Source organism: Dermacentor albipictus, chromosome 1 (genome assembly GCF_038994185.2).
Source record: "Dermacentor albipictus isolate Rhodes 1998 colony chromosome 1, USDA_Dalb.pri_finalv2, whole genome shotgun sequence".
Classification (NCBI taxonomy): Eukaryota; Metazoa; Arthropoda; class Arachnida; order Ixodida; family Ixodidae; genus Dermacentor; species Dermacentor albipictus.
In genome coordinates this window covers 424378656-424400367 of record NC_091821.1, presented here as the reverse complement: position 1 = coordinate 424400367, position 21712 = coordinate 424378656, and the positions used below count along the sequence as shown (strand labels likewise).

General features: G+C 47.6%; 1 protein-coding gene across 1 annotated transcript; it reads left to right on the top strand.

Moving 5' to 3' along the window:
* The first annotated feature begins 11112 nt into the window (after window positions 1-11112).
* On the top strand, window positions 11113-20260 carry LOC135897186 (sulfotransferase 1C2-like). Its single transcript, XM_065425772.1, has 3 exons — window positions 11113-11270; window positions 15287-15374; window positions 19168-20260. Exons 2-3 carry the CDS (start codon window positions 15318-15320, stop codon window positions 20125-20127), a joined length of 1017 nt encoding a protein of 338 aa, XP_065281844.1. The 5' UTR covers window positions 11113-11270; window positions 15287-15317; the 3' UTR covers window positions 20128-20260.
* Window positions 20261-21712: the final 1452 nt, after the last annotated feature.

Sequence of the window (21712 nt, the reverse complement as noted above, 5' to 3'; positions counted from 1 at the left end):
AGTGAAAACAAGTTTGCGGCCCCCAGGTCGTGCGCCGCCGGGATTAGAAGGGGCCGTCGGACAATAGAGCCCAATCATGACCCCTCTTCACCTTTGAAGAAGGCATTTGCCACCACTGCGGAGCCGAGCCACCGGGAGCAGGTGGGCCCTCGTGCAATGGAGCATGAGCGCCCCCCCTCCTTCTCCACCTTAGAAGAAGTGGATTGCAATTCTGCGAGGCAAGAGCGCAGGGAGATCAAGTGATCAAGAGAGGAGGACCAGGCGCCGACTCTCTTCGCCGGGTATGACACCATCGCACGGGCGCCTACCATTGGCTGAAAGTGGCGTCATCTGAGCGGACTCTCCCATTGGTCGAACATGACGCGACTTCCAGTGCTCGAAGGGTTTATAAGAAGCGTTCCAGAGAGACCAGAGCATTCCCTGATTCCCTGATTCACCTCTCTCGAACTTCTTGCCGCGGGCCGCAGCGTCCGAGTTGCTGCCGGCCCGTAATGACTGTACGACCTGTTACTTGTCTCTCACCTCTCTGTATATAATGTAAAATAAATACTCCCAAGTTTGGGTTTTCATCCCGAAGTCCGTCCTTCAACCCCTACATCTGGTTGGCAGCGGTGAGATCGCCTCCGAACGCATCAGCTGGTGGCAGCGCTACGGATAAACCTTCGTCGAGAGAGATCCTAAGGAACCGGGAAGAGCGAAGAAGAGAGAGCCTTCGTTAAAAGAGGTCCGAAGAAACTGGGAGTAGCGAAGAAGGAGCGAGCCTTCGACCTAGGGAGTCCGGAGAAACCGGGAACAGCGGACGAACGAACCGGATGGCAGGGTGCTGCAACCGTAAGTGAGCGCGTGGTTTTTTACCTTATGATTCACCAGACTCAAATGTTGTCTGTTCATTTTGATAGTTCTGGGAATCGGGAGTTTGATGCATTGTGTGTTTGCACAAATTAATTAAGGAAAACAGTTTTAACCACCTGTCGGGGCAACTGCCATGGATCTTAGAAGGTTGATGAGGTTAGACTTGTTGTTGGTGTGCGACGATTTGGGAGTTGAGGCGAACGAACGGATGAAAACGCCAGCTATCATAAAGGCGATTAACGATAGTGGCAATGATGACAAAAGCATTGAGCTTGCTTGGGAGGTGATACAGGAACCACGAGAGCGTGAGCGTCGTGTACGTGTGCGAGAGCGTCGTGAACTTAAGAGTGAGAGTAAGCGTGAAGAACTCGAGAATGAGCGGAAGCATGAGCTTCAAGAACTTACTCTTAGGTGTGAGCGTCGCGAACGTGAGTATCAGGAACGTAAGCATGAGCGGGAGCAAAAGTATGAGAGAGAGAAGGCAGCACTGATCAAAGAGATACAGTATTGTGATCAGTTATTGGCACAGAGACAACGGCTGTATGAGAATTCTGTAGGTAATACAGAGCGAAAGAATGAGGCAGCATCGAGCGGATTTTCACCAAAAGCTGACGAGAAGAGTAGCGCCTGTGAGATTGGCTGCAGATTCATCGGAAAAGGGAAAAGGCTAGCTGCTAACACTGCCTTAGTGGCAACAGAGGCCGTTAAAGGCCGTAGTGAGAGCGACGAGGTGCTGTGCCAACAGATGACTGTGGAGACAGCTAGGCCAGCTGCGAACAAATTGGCACAGTTACCGAGCGTGTGCGTCGCTGGTAATGTTAGCGAGGTTGCTAGCGAAGAAAAGGGTGCTGCTGACCCGACAGACGCGAGCACCCATGTAGAGCCAGATGTGCGTGCAGAAGTGAAGTGCGAACTGGACGATGCAGTTGAGAGTAGTTCTCGGGATGGCGAGCTCCGTACCTCACGAGAGAACAACTGCATTGTCCAGGGATCGGTGCGGCTCTCCGCCAGTCGAGGCAGAGAGAATGTTGAGTTAAATGAAAATCAATCGGACTGTGCGGGTAAGAGACCGATCTGGGCCGACGAGATGTGTAACGGCCAGCACGAGGCGCGAGATGACGACATGAAAGAGAATGCCAAGAGAAAGCGCCGCAGAAAGAAGCGCCGAAAAGATCGGAATGCGGTGGCTAATGTAGCGAAGCCAAAGACGGCGACAAGCGCGAAAAGGCAGGGCGCGGAGAAAAGAAAGGTGCGGCCGTCACGGACGATGTTGACGCATCAAACAGGTTCGAGCCACCGGTCAAAGGGGGACCGAGAAGCTTGTTCTGCACGGACGCGGACAAAGGGCACGGGGCAGTCAAATTCCTCGTCGTTCCGTCGTTCTCTGCGAATCTCAGCGTGGAGTACAAAGAAGCGGAAGGTGGCAAGACGAGACCGGGTGGCGAGTAGCGACGCGGTCAGTCAAGGTCATGTTGAAAGCGGGGCGCGGGGACGCAAATTGGCAGGGGACTGTAACGTCTTGGGGGAGCTGATAGTGAGTCAGCCCTTTTGTTGTTCCTCCGTAGCCAGAGTAGCTTGTAAACCGCGACGACCTCGCGTCCGGCTGAAAGCACGAGTCAGTCGTAAGCAATCGGGAAAGGGAGGCCAGGAGCGCTTCCGTAGAAATGAAGTGTCTTGTTTTTTATTTTAAGCATCGGAAAGTTTTCGCGATTTGAGACTAGGATTTCTTTCAAGGTGTAAGGTTTGAGCTTTGTTTGTCTTATCGTTTGAGAAGCTCGAGATTTGAAAGATGCGTTTTAAGTAAACATGTAGTCTCGCGAGATGCTCATTAATAAGTAGATAGGCTTTTTTTATTGTGTGTGTGTGTGAGTAACCTGAAGGTCAAGGTTATCGTCGAAAGGCCTATGGTAAAGCGCGTGTGTTATTTAACCTTCTTTCTTTTTAAGTGTTTTTGAATTTTCTAAGGTTAAGCGCGTAGTTTTCAGTGAGTGCATGATTTGCACGGAGAAGCGTTCTTAGTTCTATTAGCGCGTGTCCTGTGTGGACGGAAGGAAGCAGACTTTATGACTGGGTTGCTAGTGTGTGTGGAGGGCAGCCGTATTCTGACTTCTTTACTGAGCGTGCGTGGAAAGAGTTAGTAGAAGACGCATTATTTTAAGAGTTCTGCGGAGTGTGTAAGTCCCGCGAGTTTAATTGTTCGTTTAAGTCACGTGTCCTGTAGGGCTTTCAGGGAAGAAACGCGAGTAAGCGAAATGAAAAGTTTGCCTACAACGCAAGTACGCGTTTTGTTTAGTGACCACAAGGCTAGTGCGCTTGTGATTACGTACTTGTGAGGTTGACCAGATTGTTCAGGGGCACCAATACGTGTGATAAGTACGCCACTGCGATATATTGGAAACATGCTGTTCATGTAGTTAGGCCACTTAAGTTATGTTCGGCTGTTTTCATTTGTTGTTTGCATCGTCAACGACACTTTGTTTTGCAACAACAATAGTACTCTGGTCTTGTCGGCAATCGAGGAGAAATGCATAGCTGTTTGGAAGGGTGGTTGGAACTGTTTTGTCAAAATTGGGGAAATAAAAGATCCGGGTTCATTTTGACTCACTAATAGCCTGGCGAGTCAGGGGTGAAGAGCCTGCGCTTGCACGTGGTGCAGCGCTGTGTTGTTTTGTTTGTTTGACGTATGTTCTCCAGGGCCTAGGATCCCGAAGTTCGTCAAACGAGGCTCGACCCCAGTACCCTGCAGCTTCTATCAGCGTTCCTCATGGCCGGCGAATTGAGTTCACCGGCCATTCAGAACAACCGGAGCGAGGACGAGCTGTTAGATAAGGCGCCGTTTCCTGAGGCTACTTCGAGTTCCCCAAACCACTTCGAATCGCAGCACAGCTAATTGAGGAATGCAGAAGCAGGAAAGCACATTCCAGAGGAGCACCAGACAAGTGCAAACAAGTTTGCGGCCCCCAGGTCGTGCGCCGCCGGTGTTAGAAGGGGCCGTCGGACAATAGAGCCCAATCATCGCCCCTCTTCGCCTTTGAAGAAGGCATTTGCCACCACTGCGGAGCCGAGCCACGGGGAGCAGGTGGGCCCTTGTGCAATGGAGCATGAGCGCCCCCCCCCCCTCCTTCTCCACCTTAGAAGAAGTGGATTGCAATTCTGCGAGGCAAGAGCGCAGGGAGATCAAGTGATCAAGAGAGGAGGACCAGGCGCCGACTCTCTTCGCCGGGTATGACACCATCGCACGGGCGCCTACCATTGGCTGAAAGTGGCGTCATCTGAGCGGACTCTCCCATTGGTCGAACATGACGCGACTTCCAGTGCTCGAAGGGTTTATAAGAAGCGTTCCAGAGAGACCAGAGCATTCGCTGGTTCCCTGATTCACCTCGCTCGAACTTCTTGCCGCGGGCCGCAGCGTCCGAGTGGCTGCCGGCCCGTAATGACTGTACGAATGTTACTTGTCGCTCACCTCCTTGTAAATAATGTAAAATAAATACAGTGAAAGCTCGTTAATTCGAACTTCAATAATTCGAATTTATGGATAATTCGAACTGTACGATTTGGTCCGGCCAAGCTCCACAGAAGTCTATGTAGAAAAAAGTCCGTTAATTCGAACGCGAGAAGGTTCCCTCACGGATAATTCGAACTACGCTCGCCTGACACACGGCCAGAGAAGCGCGCCTACTGCCTACACACAAGGCTGTATTGCCTCCGAAACGGAGAGAACGGCGAGAGAAGGCAAACTCGGAAAAAAATCTAACCGACGCGGGGTCAGCCAGAAGGCAGCGGCGGCTGCCGCCTCTCCGTTCTACGTAACCTCCGAGACTTCTTGCCCGTTGCGAATCTCGGAGGCTTTGCAAATCTTGTACAGCTGCTAATGTAGTGTGGAGATGGCCCGGCAAGCTCAAAAACACAGCGAATCAAGTACGTCGCAGCTGCGCTTGCAATCTAGAACCAACGAATGAGGGCCTTCGCCACCTTCACATGTTCAGCGTCTGTGTCTCGGCAGTCTTCATAGGTTGTGCACCTCTGTTTTCAGCCGTCGCGATTCATTGTGATGGTGTTAAGCCTCGGCTAACGTTCGTTTCGGTGGACATCGGTGGTGTGGCACAGTCGGACCCAGAGCTTCGACTTGAAGATGGCGTGTGCCCGCGGCACACGCCATCACTTTCTGACACGCCAAATTTCTGTCATGCCCTACTGCTTCCAAATCAGTGTACTGTTGCCTTCTTTCACTTTCGTTAGTTCGAACTTTCGTTAATTCGAACTGAAGCGGCTTCCCCTTGCGGTTCGAATTAACGAGCTTTTACTGTACTCCCAAATTTTTGGTTTTCATCCCGGAGTCCGTCTTCAACCCCTACACCGTGTAGCGGACGATGACGTAGTTCCGTGAAACAGAATACCTCGAGAAAAACCACTTCTGCAGTCAAAAGCCCCGTGTGTGCGCGGTGCTCACCACAACGTAAAAGGAGACAAGCTAAAGCGCACGCGCTGAGACGGACTGTTGCACCACAAAAAAAAAAGAAGAACGACGTCGCCGAAAGCCGAACCCGCCGCTTTGACGCGCTTGCCGCTGAGTGGCACAGATAAGGACAATCCAAATGGGTGCGAAGCTTCCGGCGAAAAGCGGTCCATTACCAATCGTCACCAACATCAGCAAGGGCGGTTATGTGCAATCCAGTAACGTTGGTTATGTGAGCAGCGATCGCACAAGTGTACAGATGGAGTATTTATTCATTCACTGACATGGTACTCTTTGGCCATACCTGGCCCTTACGCCACTAAAGAACACGCATTCATTCCTTAACTGGTAAGTCTAGACAGCACAGATAAGAGAGAAAAGGTACGCTAGAGCGGGTACGGTGCCATTGCACATCGCACTACGCATATTCGCAGCAGTTCACCAACGTCGTAAGAGATAGACGAGACCCGCGCGATCTATACGCAAGCTGTCGCTGATTCAGCACGCAGCGTGCTGTTAAATCTCACGTGCGTTCGTTTTCCGTGCTGTTTTGACATTTAATTACCATGCGTTTCTTCGTTTTCGGTTCTGGTACAGTGACGCCAAACCAAGACGTTCGCAGGGTTGCTCATGTTATTACGCTGTGCTTGAAGCCGGAGCAGCTGTAGACAGCGCGCCCTCAATACTTACGAGCGCCTGCAGTACGGTAAAAGCGGTGCGAGAATTAGAGTGAGAGAGAACTAGGGTGCCTCGAAGCGCGCGCTCCCCTCCGCCACCGTGTCCGAGAGGGCGCCCGCATCGAGGCACCCTAGAGAGAACGCGCGCAACGCGCTACCTTGCGGAAACTTCATGCTTGCCTTGCGGCCGCGAGCGGCAGAAAACAGCGCACAGAACAGATTGACACCTGACCCTCAACTTTCAGATCACGTTTTTCATCCGTTCTCACGGGACGTGTATGTGCGACCTGATTCGCACAATTTCGGTTCACACGCCCGAAGCGAACATCTAACGCGAGCGGAGAAACCGCAGTGCTCATCAGTTCTTTGTCAGCTTCGACGAACGGCACTATACAACGGCGCTTCGATTTTTCGCACGAGCCGCGTTTTTCTTGCGGATCGACCAAACGAATCTGGGGGATTGTAATGAAATTTCAGTTGCCTGTAATTAAGTCACGGACTTAAACACGTTGCCTGCATATGACTGACCTGTTGGTGAGCTTGGACAGATATAACGCTTTCGAGCACTTGAGAAATTTTCACAAAGCTAGTAATTAATCTGTACACATTTCACTTCGCCAGAATATAGGCTGTATGGTCCACGTCTTCTCTCTTTCTCTCTTTTTCTTTCTCGCTAAATTTGATCTCGGTTGCGTTCACAGTTCTACGAAAGCATATGGACAAGTATACTGCTTGTTTGTAAAACACAACTGCAAAGCTCTAGATTGCTTGCACACGTAAGTGGCTGGTAATGCCGTAAATATACTACATATTCTGAACCTTATCGTCTACACATTACCTACAACTTGCCTGCAGTTTATAATATATGTAGACAAAATACCTTGTTTAGTTCACCGAGGGCACCAGAGAAGCCTAATAAAAGGAAAAGAAACGAGGGTTCAGTAATTACTTGCAACGCTCCTAATTAGACCAAGAATACTGAAGTTTTGCCACACAATGTACGTAATGTGACCCCCATTTTGACGAAACATAAAATTCATGAGTTATCTCGGGACATCGCCAAGCTTAGCTAAAAGCAGTGGCATTTATGACACTTTCGAGTACTTGATGCACATCTTTTCTTTTCTTTTTTTTTTGCAGAACCTGTAGTTGATCTACACGCACTTCACTTCGTACAGAGATTTGCAATAACATTTTCCTCGCGCAATTCCCGCTAAATTTGATCTCGGTGGCATTCGCCGTTCTGCCAGGGCAACGACATAAATTTTGCGCCGCTGGTAAGACACATGCATAACTCTTCGGAGCGCTTGCACTGTAATTTATTACAAATGACTCAATCAAACCACACGCTTCAAATTTTGCCTATAGATTACCCATCACCTTATCGTTACATTCACCGAACGCAAACAAGAAGCCTCGCTTATTTCACCGAGGGTACTGGACGGAGCTCATATAACGCAGTAAAAAAAAAAATGTGAAAGGGCAAGGGTTCATTATATGTTTAAAACATTCCTAATCGAGCCAGAAACGTTAAAATTTTGCGACACATTGCACGTAAGTTGGCGCCAATTTCAACTGTACATGAATTTTCTGCAGCCCAGTTTTCTAGGGATGTTGGGAAATGTAGCTTCTAACAGATGCGTGACGCATGCTAACACTTGCTTAAGAATTGTTTCGTGAACGTTTTATTTGATCGAATGACATCTGAAATTGAACACATATTTCCACTGTTTCTTCGTTTGTTCTTTGTGATGTTTGTATTGATACCAAGGCAGCGAACTCAATTTCGCGCCGCTCGTAAAATACACTCCTAGCACTCCGTATATACCACTTGCATGCGCATCTTATTGCAAAACCCTAATTAATCCACACACTTTGAACTTTGCCTGCATGTTTTTAAAGCCATGTTCCTCATTTTCTTTAAGTTTTTATGTGTAAATGAAGTTTGTTGTTTAGTTCGCCGAGGACACAGCGAAAACCAACTAAGAAAGTTAATTATAAGAAAGAAAGAAGGGTTCAGTTATTATTTGCAATATACAAAATAAAGCCAGGAACATGAAAGTTTCAGAATGCGTTAAACTTTACGTTCTTCATATGTTCCTTAAATTTGAAGCTTTTGAGTCGCTGATGATGCGGTGTGCATTCGCAACTACACAAGAGGACCGATAGCGGCCCAAGCGCAGAAGATACTCTCTGGCACTTGTCAATCAAGGCAAGGCCGCGTCCAGATCATCTGGGCCACTCTGGTCTGGCTGGAAACGAAGCCCCTCACGATGCCGCCCGAGCTCTCGCACACCGGGCGCATCATCCGTCTCCTGCCTCTTCCGATCCTGACCAGCCCTCTGTTCTGTATCGCGGTCACTCGCGGGACCGAATGGTCACATTCAGAGAAATTCTGCTCCACTACCGCAGAGAGCGGTTACGCTACCCCCCAGCACACATAACACTGAATAAATCTCAATCCACCGCTTGGCGGCTACATCAGACGCGAACTTTCCCGAACCCCGCGCTACACAACCGCATTTACCCCGATCAATACTCCCCACTGTGCAAAGCGTGCGAGGCCCGCGCTGACCTCGATCACATCATCTGGAAATGCCCCAAAACCTCACCCACCAAGACCTACCACACTAACGCTACACGCATCATAACTACGGCCGAGCAGTGAGAGGCTTTGATGCTCAACTTGGACTCAGAGGAGCAGCTCTGGGCCGTCCGGACGGCCGAAGACCCCGCCAGAAAGCAAAGACTGGCCGCCGTCTGAGGAAGGCGGGAACTGGGTGTTAGTCTCTCGACCCCCGCCACCCCTGGAACCCATCAAGGACATAATAAAGTTTTATCTCGCCCTTGAATTTGAAGTTCGTATCTTGTAGTTATGTAAGGACTCCGCAAAATATTGCGCGTAACGGCAGTATGACACCTTGAAGCAATTGATGAAAAATTTTAAAAGAAGGCCGTGTTTAGTGTACGCACATTTAACTGAGCACTGAGATTTGACTTAGATATCCCCCCGTTTTCGCCATACGTGATCTTGGATGTAATTGTAGTTAGGCCAGGGCTGCGTGCAAGATACTGAGAGCCTCGAAAACTGAATTATATACGCTGAGGAGCACCTAAATATGTAATATCTTGTACAGGCTGCAATTACTCCAAAAACTTTGAATTTCGCCTACGCACTACCCATGACGTGCCTCTTATTTTTGCCAAATATGTAGTTTGTGTAACCAAGAGTACTTTTGTGACACCGAGAAACATATCGTAAGTTAATAATTAAATCCCTTTGAGCACATCCTAAACTAATTGTATGCGAAGGCTGTATTCAATTACCACGCATTAGATGTTGCTCACCAATTTTCCATAGCGTTCCCTCCGTGTTCGATATGTGATCTTGATGCAATTTATGGTTACGTCAGGGCAGCGTGCTCAACGTTGTGCCGTTCGCAATTTACATTGATAGCGGCTCCAGAGCCCTTGCAGGCGTGATTTCTTTGGAAGGCCGTAATGAACCCAAACAAGTCAGTATTCCTACGAATGAACGATAACGTGTCCCTTACTTTCGTTAAATATAAACAATCTAGTTCAATTCGGTGAGGACATTGGACAGACAATCTACGAACCCTTCATAACGCATGAACATGTGGGGACAACGAGTCTTCGTTAATTATGTGCAACGCTCCTAATTGTGCCAAGTTCTAGTTATAATTACACTTTCGCCACATATTAAACTTAATATTTGTTTTATTTTCACTGAAGTTGATGTCTTGCACATTTGTTTTACGAATCAGGAAAACATTGCGGATACCAGCGGTACGACACTGTGAAACGCTTGAATAAGTAACTTTTTTACAGAGGATGAAATTAAGCGACTCTTCTTAAACATTTCTTGTTCGTCGCTAGCAACGTGTTTCCTCTTTCAACGAAATATAAACACTGTGCCTCACACATTTCACTGAAAAACCCGAGGAAAAGCAAATCCGCGCCTCATATAAGGCATAAAAGTTGGATGGAGACCACTGTTCAGTAAATATATTGAAAGCCCCGTAATTAAGGTGCGCACTTTCGATACACGTCACACATAGATCAACCATCATTTCTTGCAAATATAATGTTTCTGTCGTTTAGTATATTCTCATGAATATGGAGTAACACTTTCAGAGTTTCTTACAACGCACGTGGCCAAAAAAGAGGGTGTAGCAATTTTCATTTAATCAATAACCGACGCACACTTCGAAATTTACCTGCTTACTGCCCTCTAATAGTGCTGCAATTCCTTAAAATATGAACTTGGTAAATTTCATAGTTTTGTGAGAAAACTGTGAAGCACATAACTTCGGTGAACGCTTCTATATATAGTCGCATCAACAGCTTCGCTGTAATTTCGGGCATGCTGTATAAGGAGTGCAGCCGCCGTTGTGAGCGTGAAACGCCTTGTGTGTGCTGCAGAGGGTACCGTACAGGCCTATCGTATACAGAAACGACCTAACCAAATACATTAGTCACACACATTAGAAAGCTTACAGGCTTACATTAAAGCCAGTGGGGGTCCTACGGTCTAATTTTTGAATCGTGCTCGCTTCCTATTTGTAGCGGTCCCGTTGGCACAGTACTGGTACAGTGCATGGCTCGCGCGCGTCTTCGCATTTCGCCCTCATCGAAACCCGGCCGCGGAGGTCCCGCGACCTCGTGCATAGCAGCGCGACACCTACAGCCGCTAAGCCACTGCGCCGGGCTGGCGCCCTGGTAGTGCGGTTGTAAAGATGCAAGCGATATACAGCGTACATGTTTTCGTCACATCTGGTTTTTAGCAAGCGATGCCCTATGCTGACCGAACTGAAAGAATAAAAAAAACTACGCGAAAGGGACACACAGGGTGAGCTTGCATATACATAGATACAAGCACAAACTTTTATTTCCTTTTGGGGGACTTTGACGTCTTGCATTGCATTAGCGGTGGTGATTCCAGTGAGGTTAGTGGGTGGTTAGGTTGCGCCGTGGTTACATTCGAGAAAATGCGGGCGTTCTTGCGCGCATGCCGCATCGCGCGGTCCTTGACTTGACGGAAGATAATGCACTTCGCCTATAGACTTTTTTTTCTTTTTTTTTCTTCGTAGACTTTGCTTTCAGGTATCTTTATCTCTGCCAGCTTCCGGGGGCGTGACGTTCATTCGAGCTGTCCGTCTTGTGCGTAGCTTCTATATGCATTGAAGTACGGGGTTGCAGGTTTCGCCGGCCGATCGAACACAGTCGCTTATTGACACCGCAGTGGTACGTCGTCTTCGCCTAAGGTATGTTCTTTTGTCGTTCTGCGCGGTCCTTTAACTTCTAAGAGCTAAGGTTTTCTTGGTTTGCACGACCTAGGAAGTATCGGAGAGCTTTAGATGAGTGTGCCCAGCGTTGGGAGACGCAAACCGTCTGGCGTACAAAAAAGAGCACGAAAGCACGCAAAGGGCCTACAATGGAGATTGCCGCCTCCACAACGCTTCAGTTATAGGCACTAATATCTATCTCTCTATTGTGGTTGCCCTTTTCTTTGAACTCAAAGGGTTTTTTGTGCCCACCTCACTCGTTCCATTTTACTGCGCGGCAGTTGTTAAAGAGCTCGGGACTCGGACCTGTGGACCTTCCCGTCATGCCGTCGTGGTGTGTGAAACCACCTCCTCGCAATCAACTTGGCCGTTGCCATGTGGCAAATAAAACGAAACCTTCTAACTCATTGCCACCGGTGACTTATTTATAACTCATTCCACTCTCTGGGAAAGCACATTTGAGAACCAGAAGTGCCTTACCGCTAATAAGGTATATCGTACAAAGTTCGCGCTTGTAAATTTGTGCGTGTTTTTATGTGTGTGTGCAACCACGCAGACTCCGAGAGTGGTGGTAACCATGCGTATATTTCAGAGACCACAGCAGCAGTGGCGTAGCAACAGGGGGAGGCCGGGGGGCCGTGGGCCCCGGGTGCAAGGGGCCAGTGGGGGGATGGGGGGGGGGTGTCATATACGTCTGAAGACATCCCTCTTTCCGCCGGCTACACCCGGGAGGGAGGGGGTGACAGAAGACCTATGGGCCCTGGGTGCCAGACGACATAGCTACGCCACTGCACCGCAGGCATCACCATAGCAGCCGACAACGATGTTTATTAACGCGATATCGTGAAGAACCGCGGCCGCGTCGCAGAAAATCCGGTGTCAGCGTCGGCGCGCGGTTGTCGGTGAGCGAAAATTGCCGCATATATTTAGCTATATGTATATGCTACGCATTGCTATATGACATATGCGGTATATGCGGGTTATATTGCCACACCATTCTATCACTAAAGTTGCTCATGCTGTGTCTTACATTCTTGACAAAGTTATTCTTCGGAATTTTGAGAAGCACAGCCCACAAACAAATGTCATGAAGCAACACAGCGACAGCGAATTCCTTTGACGTTAAGTCTGCTCAGAATTAAATAATAAAAGTGCGAAACAATAACGGTAACCTGGAAATGATGCAATTTTTCGGCGCGGCTGTGCGCTACCTCTGGGATCCGGCCTACGCAAAAGACCGCGTTTCTACCAGAAAAGGTCGCTTTCGTGCATACGTTCATTGCCAGCGTCTTCTGGGAAACATTATGGTTATGTAAGGTGCAATTGCAAGGAAGCGTGAGAAGCAGTCGGGCATCTTTGTATGCTATAGCGTTCCACTCTTAAAGGCGAAGCTTAAGAGATCTCAAAGTATTTATTTATTTACTTGTTTATTTTTTATCGCAGGCTCTGCTCGGAGCATTGAGTGATAGGGGCATAAGACAACAAAATACATAATCAGCATGAAAAAGAACTAACACAAGCAACTGCTACTAGCGAAAAATTGCATAATTATTCATATTTAGTACAATAAATGTGCATACAATATGCTCACGGAAAAATTATCGCTTAGTAATTGAAACAGTGGTATCTGGAAGATAGTTCCAAAGTGCAATAGCTTGTAGCAAAACTGAAGAAGTGAATAAGCCGTTATTTCTACCGAATATACGTTTGATGCTGAGGCGAATATGAATGCGCCTGGACATATGCCATGGTTTTCGAGTTGCTATCGGGACGGCATGAGATTACGCACCCTTTAAACCAAATTAGGCGTAATTCCTCTCACAATGGATGTCGACGTTAATGCGATCAGCACTGAAGCTAACTACTGTCATGAATTGCCGCCGGCCAAACATGTCATGCGTATGGCTAACGGCGCCTATAACCTAACGCCGCCGCCACCATGTCCGCGCATGGGATGTGTGAACATACATTCACAAAAGATTATGTGAACATATGTGACGTGGTTTCGATTCCAGCCACAACTTAAAAAATTCTGTTTTTTGTATTGTTGTTTTTTTATGCCATTAAAGAGCCGCACTGCGGCACATATCCGGTTGTCGTCAGGGGATTTCATTGAAGAGTAGCACATAGCCAGTGACCAGTTGACGGGAAAATGGTTAAAGATGGAGCCAGACAAAGTCCGCGCGTGGGATAGACAATCCCCTAAATGTGCGTGAAGTTCCCGAAAATGTTGATCGCATTAAAAGAAGCAATACCATTCGACAGTGAATTGTGCGAAAAGCTAGAGAGTTGTCCAGACAAGATGGCGCCAGTAGGCCTAGTCGAAGAGCAGATAAAGCAGTTAGCGACGCGATCCAATGCATTGGAGTAGTCAAGAAAAAAGTGAGTCACTTTGAAGGTTATAATGCAGTGCAAGTTAGTGGTAAATTCTCGTAACTGCGTATCAGATAAGAAAGATGAGCGGAACGCATGTTGATTAAAAATAAGGAAGTATAATTAGACTTGAAATGGTCATAAATAGTATATGCAATTACATGTTCCATTGCAAGTTATATGGAGTGCAATAATATGCGCACTCACATTAGCTTGTTCCACAGAACGATAACACGCAGCAGCGGCGGCGGCAGCGGCAGCAGCAGCAGCAGCAGTAAACCTTTTCCTTAGTCAATTTGGTTTATAATTGTAGCCCTTGAAACGTTAATAAAGCAGAAACATAACATTGCGGCGGAACACATCTGACAATGACTGTCGATGTTAATTGCGTTTAATTACACAGCGACACAACGTATTGCCACCGCCGAAACGAGTTATGTATGAGGCGTCTACTGCAGCGAGATTCCGCTTTCGCGTTTTCCTGGGAACACTCGGCGCCATCTAGCGCCGCCGCCGCGAAGCCTGCGCTTGGCCTCCGAAACGAATGGTGCGCCCGTGCGTGCGAACGCTGAGAAACGCGTTATGCTGCAACTTGACTTCTCCCTCGCGCTTCTTTCTGGACACGCTGCGCCATCTGGAGGCACCGCCGAGAAGTCCGCGTGCGAACCCCGAGACGAGAAGCGTGGCTCGCCGGTTCCTGCGGACGCTGAGAATTGTTCCTCAGTGGCACATACTCAGTGACCCAAGTTGGCGAGAAGTTAATTGAAGAGCGGCACATACCCAGTGCATTCATGGCGCAAGTTGCTATTGCGTCAGGTTGCTGTCCTTGAAGAACCCTTGTGACGTGGGCTCGATTCCGTTCAGCATCGACTGAGGTATATTTTTTGTTCCTGCAAAGTGGTACGTTCCCAAAGTTAGCCAAGTTATCGTCAAAGAGGTTCATTGAAGACTAGCACAGACTGAGATAGCCAGTGCTCGAAGCGGCGTTAAAGTGTTTATTCGAACAGCTACCGTAGTACAGCGGTGCCAACAAGTCCCGCATCTACAGTGACCCATGTCGGCATGAAATAGACTCGTTGAAGAGAGGCACGTATGTACGCAATGGCGTATACTCAGTGATCGAAGTTGGTCCGATGCTTGGTTTCGAACCCTGTTAGCTCGGCACATAAGCCCTATGCGCTAGCCATTCTACCACGAACTACCCAGTGACGCATATAGGTCGGAAAACGGTTAGATACATTGATACAAACATGCATAGATAGATACGTAGCTCTCGGAAAGTGCGTGAAGTACCCTAAGAATGCCAGCGTATTAAAACGGGAAATCAGCATCCATCAGGTCCGATTTCTTTCCCTTTGTTTAGCTTTTATTTTCGCAATAATGCCTTCACGATGTTTGCGTCGCACAGAAATGGAGAAGATGTCGGCGTGCGCTGTGAATATGCCCGCTGTTGTCACAGTAATCAAGTTCAGTGATCGAGAAATTGATGAAGTCCGCGATTTCTTTCTTTAAGGCTGTTTTTACTGGACCGGACATTCCTTCGTGGCGCGAGTGCTGTTCTCACAAGTACCCTACTTCAGACGATAGCATGCATGATCGCTTCCTTTCGGTGTTTCACGCAGTTATCGGTGACGAAATCGAAATCAGCCTGCCATGGCGTCATCGAAGAAGCCCACAGAAGAAGAAACGCAGAATAAAGACCTCGAACAGGTATGTTTCCCACGTTATCATGTGTCTCACAGAGCAAAGTTCGAAGGCTGCACAAAGTCACAATCCGCCTTAAGGCAGCAGTCGTTCCCTCTGATGTGAACGCCATTACGCACAATTTGTTTGGTAGATATTTCCAAGTTCTTCCGAGTATATCGCACAATAGCCTCCAAAACAGTACGATATGCAAGCATACGTTGGACTTATTTCGCTTTGAAAAACACACACTTGAAATCAAGCCCTCTAGATTTTTTTTCCTTTTTTTTTCTGCCAGCTTCGTTTCAACGATACTGGTGTACATTGACCCGGCCCAACGGAAAGAATGACGAGAGAAGAATGTGAAACAAATACATCATTACAACGTAAATTAAACGTGTATATTGTCACAAACAAAACGGGCATCAGTCAACTAATACAGTGAGAAGAACTGCAGTTATTCGCACAAAGATGTAGAACCCGCCGTTAATGCATGTATTTGGTTTGGTTGCCCTCTACCTTATGAATCTCGGCCATATGAAATTTTAATTTCCAAATTATTGAAGGGCGATAAAATCACGGGTTAATAATTTTGTAAAAGAGAGGTGGGCATTCTGTGGTAAGATGGCAGTTGCTTCGCCTGCACTGGAAGTAGCTTCATGAACTTCGTGAACCAGTCGTGGTAGCGCTGCTGATCTGTCACTTCGACTCACGACACATTCCCGTTATTCTTGTTCGATGAACATCACTTCACTGCTATGCATACTCGAACAGCAGTCGCCCTCACTGATTTTAATTTTGAGTGATAATTTGCATGCCGCGGTTCTGTAGAGCAAAAAAAGCACCAATAAACCTCTTTTGATATCATAGCTTTTTTTTTCATTTCCGCAACACTGCAAATTTTGGTGATGTTTCCTACCGCGGCTCCTCCGGGGAAGTATTACATAAGACCATCGAAACAGAGTTATGCCAGAATAATTGGATGAAGTGACAAATGTAGTACGGCTGCTACCCTTCTCAGAAACCAAAACAACCCGCCGTGGTTGCTTAGTGGCTATGGTGTTGAGCTGCTAAGCACGAGGTCGCGGGATCGAGTCCGGGCCACGGCGGCCGCATTTCGATGGGCATGAAATGCGAGCACACCCGTGTACTTAAATTTAGGTGCACCTTAAAGCGCCTCAGATGATACAAATTCCCTCAGTCCCCCTCTACGGTGTGCCTCATAATCATAGCGTCGTTTTGGCGCGTAGTACCCCATAATTTAATTAAAACCAAAACAAACTCCTAGTCAAACACATTTTAAAATAATTTGTTATAAGGAACCGGTCTTATACAATTCCGAAAACAGTACCTTCTTAATCACATTGCACGGGCACCTGCTCGCATCAGTATATCGTGCATACGTGTGGATAGAGAGTCCATTTCTCCGGTTCGTTCAGATAAAAGCGTCTTTTGTTTTACTGCAAACGCACAAGTATACAGGTTTAGCGCCTCATGGCAGTTCTTGACCTTTCCTTTTCAACTGGGATTGCCGCGTCATCTGGTGGCATTTGAAATGCACAATACATTGATTTTTGAGTCGTCGTTTGCCATGTAGCCCTACATGTCTCACACAAATCGTCGATTTTCTTGAGAACGATAGGCAAAATAATCATTAAACGCTTGACGTGTGGTATCACCCGCATCTATTTCTTAATGTTCCAGCAAAATATTTTAGCTTAACAGTTTCGATCAAAAGTTTTGAGTTAACATTGATCAAAGCTATTGTTCACGGGAATGGACAGAGGGCCTGAAGAGACTGTGAATGGTATACAAACGTGTTTTCAGCTTGCAGTAGATCGGGTACCATGGTTGTGTTGCTGTACAACGCCTACATCAATAATTACACGCGTTTATTTATTTTTTGAACACTTCGAGCTCGTTCTGGTCTAACGCGTATGCGGAGGCAAAGTTCAAATAATAGTGCATTTTATGAGATACTTACTTCACTTTATGCACATTAATGAAGCTCCCAATAGTTGTAATCTTATACAGGGTGTTTAGCTGCACAGAATTTTAAAGAACTGCCTGCGGCTGCGAGCACAATTCTAACCCTTGATCTAACTTACTCGATGAGGCGGCGATCACTCCTACGAGGAATAACAATGGTTACTTGAATATTAAACTAATCATGTTAATTACCACTTCAGTTAATTACTTTGCGGGACATATTTCAACTAACGAATTGCACCTAATGCGTGTGCAAGGCATATCGCCTTCGAATGAATTCTGAGGATGGCGCAGGTTTCGAGATATTCGCCGTCAAACTTGCGGTAAAAATGCAATGTTGTGTGGGCTGACGCTGCCATGGCTGGGCTCGGTCTTCCGGGTCACGAATTCGTGGGAAGCAGCGCAAAGCGGCAGCCGGCTTATAACCACGGTCTTCTTAAGCCGGCCAGCCATGGTGCCGCAGGATCTCGGGAGCGGCCGATACCGCGGCCGCTCATGTCGAGGGCGCTCACTAGTTCTATTCTCGTGCTACCTGTGCGTGGGGCCCGTCTTCTTCTTCGCCCACTTTTAACGCGATAGCGTTAAGGAGCTCGTGTCGCAGAAAAGCCGGTGTCGTCGGCGTCGGGTGTCGGCGTCGGCGGCGTTGACCGTGAGCGATAAATCACGGCAGGCGCTTCATAAATAAAAAGCAACTTCCAAGATTGGCCCGGCGGGAATCGAACCCAGGTCTCCGGAGTGTGAGACGGAGACGCTACCACTCAGCCACGAGTTCGATGCTTCCAAGCGGTGCAAACGCGCCTCTAGTGAATGCGGTGTTGCCTTCGAAACCAGCCGTGGAAAGTTATACTGCGGTGTATATCGGTAATTATGAACATGTAACGTACAGAAGTCACAATTACACGAGTTGCGAAGTGCGTTTCCGCTGCATTTCTTTTGCGCTTTCCGCACACGCAGAGCCATCTTGCGGCAAACACAGAAGACCCCCTCCTCTCAATGTACGGCGCTGCCCCGACAGGAGGCGCGCCGCGCGCGCATTGGGACCGCTGCCAGGCGCGTCGCGGGACTCCCTCTCCCCTGACGACGCTTCGCCGGGCTCCCGGTTTAGATTACTATCTATCTCTCTGCCCGTGCCGATCACGACGTTTCGCTGGCAAAGATCGTTTCCCCTCCGAGACACCGAGTTCTTTGGTTCGTTTCGTTCGCTCAGGCGCACGTTTCGTTGTCGCGCCGAACGCTGCGTTGCTCGACGTTCACCGCGTGATAGGTGGGCGCTAAGTCCGATGCGGGGCGCATCGTAAGTGATTGCTGTGCCGTAGCGCATTGTCTTATACCCCTTGGCGGGTCGACGGGAACGCTGTCGCGTCCCACTCTTGAAGGCGAAGCTTAAGCGTCCTCCAATTTTTGAGGCGACAGTCGCGCCGTTTCAGTTGTTGCACTTTTCTAAGAAAACGCTGTTTTGTGCATTGAAGCTCAAAAGTAACTGGAACGCCAAAGCGTTTCATCGGACACTTTGTTGAAATACAATAGCTCAAAACTGGCGCAGTCGTGATAGTTTGTTGTAAGTCGATGTGACTTGCGTACTCACAAGTTGCAATTGGTAGGTTGAAATATGTACCGTAACGTAAATAATTAAGACGTTCATTAGCACAGTTATGTTAATTACTCAAGTAGGTGTTTTGATTTCTCGTAGTAGTAGTAATTTAGATCAAGGGTAAGAATTGTGCTATATGCCAAAGGCATTATATGTTCTTTTACTTCGCTGCAGCTAAAACACACGCCTTGTATTCCATAGCCCTTTCTTACGTTATGCGCTCATGTGCCTTCCCTGCAGGCGTGCAAGCCCGGACCTCCGTACAAGAATGCCTACAGATATTTCGAAGGTCTGTACGTCAGCTATAGTTTCACGGATCGAAACATGCGCTCTGCTCTGTCCTACAAACCGCTCGACGGGGACGTCTTTGTCGTGAGCTACCCTAAGTGTGGCACAACATGGATGCAATACATTGTGTACGGCATATTCCGCGACGGTGTGCCCCCTGCGAACGTCACAGAGTTCATGAACATGGCTCCGTTCTTAGAGCTTGTGGGAGCCGAGGTCGCACAGGCTATGCCGCGACCTAATTCCATCAAGACTCACCTGCCGTTCAACAAGCAGCCCTACTCGGACAAGGCCAAGTACGTCTACATCACCCGCAACCCTTACGACTGCTGCGTGTCATTCTACTACCACACGAGGAACGCGCCGATGTACCGCTTCGAGGACGGCACGTTCGACCAGTTCTTCGACATGTTCGTCGAAGGAAAAGTGGACTTCGGCGACTACTTCGACCACCTCTTGTCCTGGTACGAACATCGAGGGGACAGCAACGTGCTTTTCGTCACTTACGAAGACCTCAAGAAGGACACTGGCGGTTGGGTGCTCAAGATAGCCGACTTCCTGGGTAAGGAGTACGGAGACAAGTTGAGGCAGAGCCCAGATATATTCGAGAGGATTATGGCTACGACTAGCATCGACTCCATGAAGAATATTAACGCCGAGATGAACGACTGGTGCAAGAATTTGGCCAGCGTTCCTCTGGAGACACTGCCTGAAGGGGTGAAGTCTTTTATGGAAGCCATGGGGAATATGGTGGAGAAACCATTCAAGGGAGAGTTCGTGAGGAAAGGCATCGTGGGGGACTGGAAGAACCACCTTTCGCCGGGACAGGTCGCGAGAATGAAAGAACGAATCGCACTCAAGACCGCCGGCAGTGATGTCATGGAGCTGTGGAAAGACGCGGGCTTGCCCTGAGTATGAGCGCGAATTGGCAATTTTGCCTTCTGGCGTACAAAACCTCTGCAGCACGACGAGATTGGTCATCTATGCCTTCTTTCCTCGATAGTGCATGCAGTAGCTGGCCATTAAAGAAACGTAATCTTCCGCACTTGTGAATTCTTAATCTAAGCTATAAGGTTACTGGCACAAAGCGAAGCAGTTTTGTGGACTTTGTGCCCACATTCCACGTACTATATCACGGTTACTTATGCTGTCAGTGATATAGTAAGCAAGAGAGCAAATTACTCCTATGGTGACGGATGGGAGTCTTTGCAACCACAGCGAAGCAAGTACAGTCAACGTAATCGCGGCTTCGTCAGATTTTATGATTGACATCTTTTTGGGAATCAAGTTGGAAACCCACGGCTAACTTTGTTCTGTTAAGCTCGTTTTACTGTGTTTTTACGTATGCATACGTGCATACGCAAAGTTCATCGCCGCGTGGTCGCATATTCTTTTAACGTCCTTGAAGAAATAAGGCTATTCGCTTAAGAGGCCGGAATTAGTTGCAAAACAGAAAGCGCTAGCAAGTAGCGCTATATGATTTGACTATGCTCATTGTCCCGGATGTTTCGTTCCGCAGACCAATTGACTCAATTTTCGGCCAGCTTGTGCTCTCACCTTATTTTTTTTCCTGCATAAGGTCACTGTATTTTCTATTTTATTAATTCCTCATTTTTATTTTTATCATTGTCAATCTGATACAAAGGATGCATAGCTGCCTGAAAAGTATGCCACTCCAGCGACACGAACATGCGCCATTATAGCGCCTGTTGCTGAAGCAGTTAAGGAGACTTCATGTCATAACAAGCTATGAAAGGGCTCATAGCATTGTTGTTATCCAGAAAAGGAAAATGTTACTTATAACCATAATGATATATTGGCCAAGAAATTGATGGATTGTTCCAAAGACGATCGTAAATAAATTTTCAGGACTTATATAGGGTAAAATACGTGAAGATGCGAAAATAAATGTTAACCTTACATGAATAACACTAGGAATGAGTAATCATTACTTGAAAAGTGCTAAATAAGAAAATAAATACAAATATATCTAGGCGATCGGTCCGCTGGACTAAGTAAGGTCGAATTCCTGTGCGGTGGAGCGAACATCGCTGTGGCTTAATCCAAAGGTCGAGGCCCCAAAAGAATGGATAACATCATCTGTCAAGGCCAGAGCAAGTCTCTCAAAAGGCAGCTCCAATATCCTTCTTCTTTTTTTTTGCAACATCAAGGCGGCAACAAGATGTAAATATTGTTTCTTACTCAGTATACAAAGAGCAAAGAGGGGAGTTCACGAAACCTGACCTGTGTAAGATGAAAGTATAACGGTAGCCTTGACGAGACCCCGAATCTTATTCCTCACCAGTCTTTAATGGTCATGTCCAACGCACCCAGTATATACAATGGTAAGTTTGCAATGGCAGCCGAGTGCTGCTGCCTCCAAAATGAAAAAACGTATTTTGGTTCAGGATTGTGTTCACTTAGGCTAGTTACGCAGCACGAAGGCGGAACAAAGAGGGCAATAAATGCAAAGAAAAGGAGGCGCCCAAATTCACTG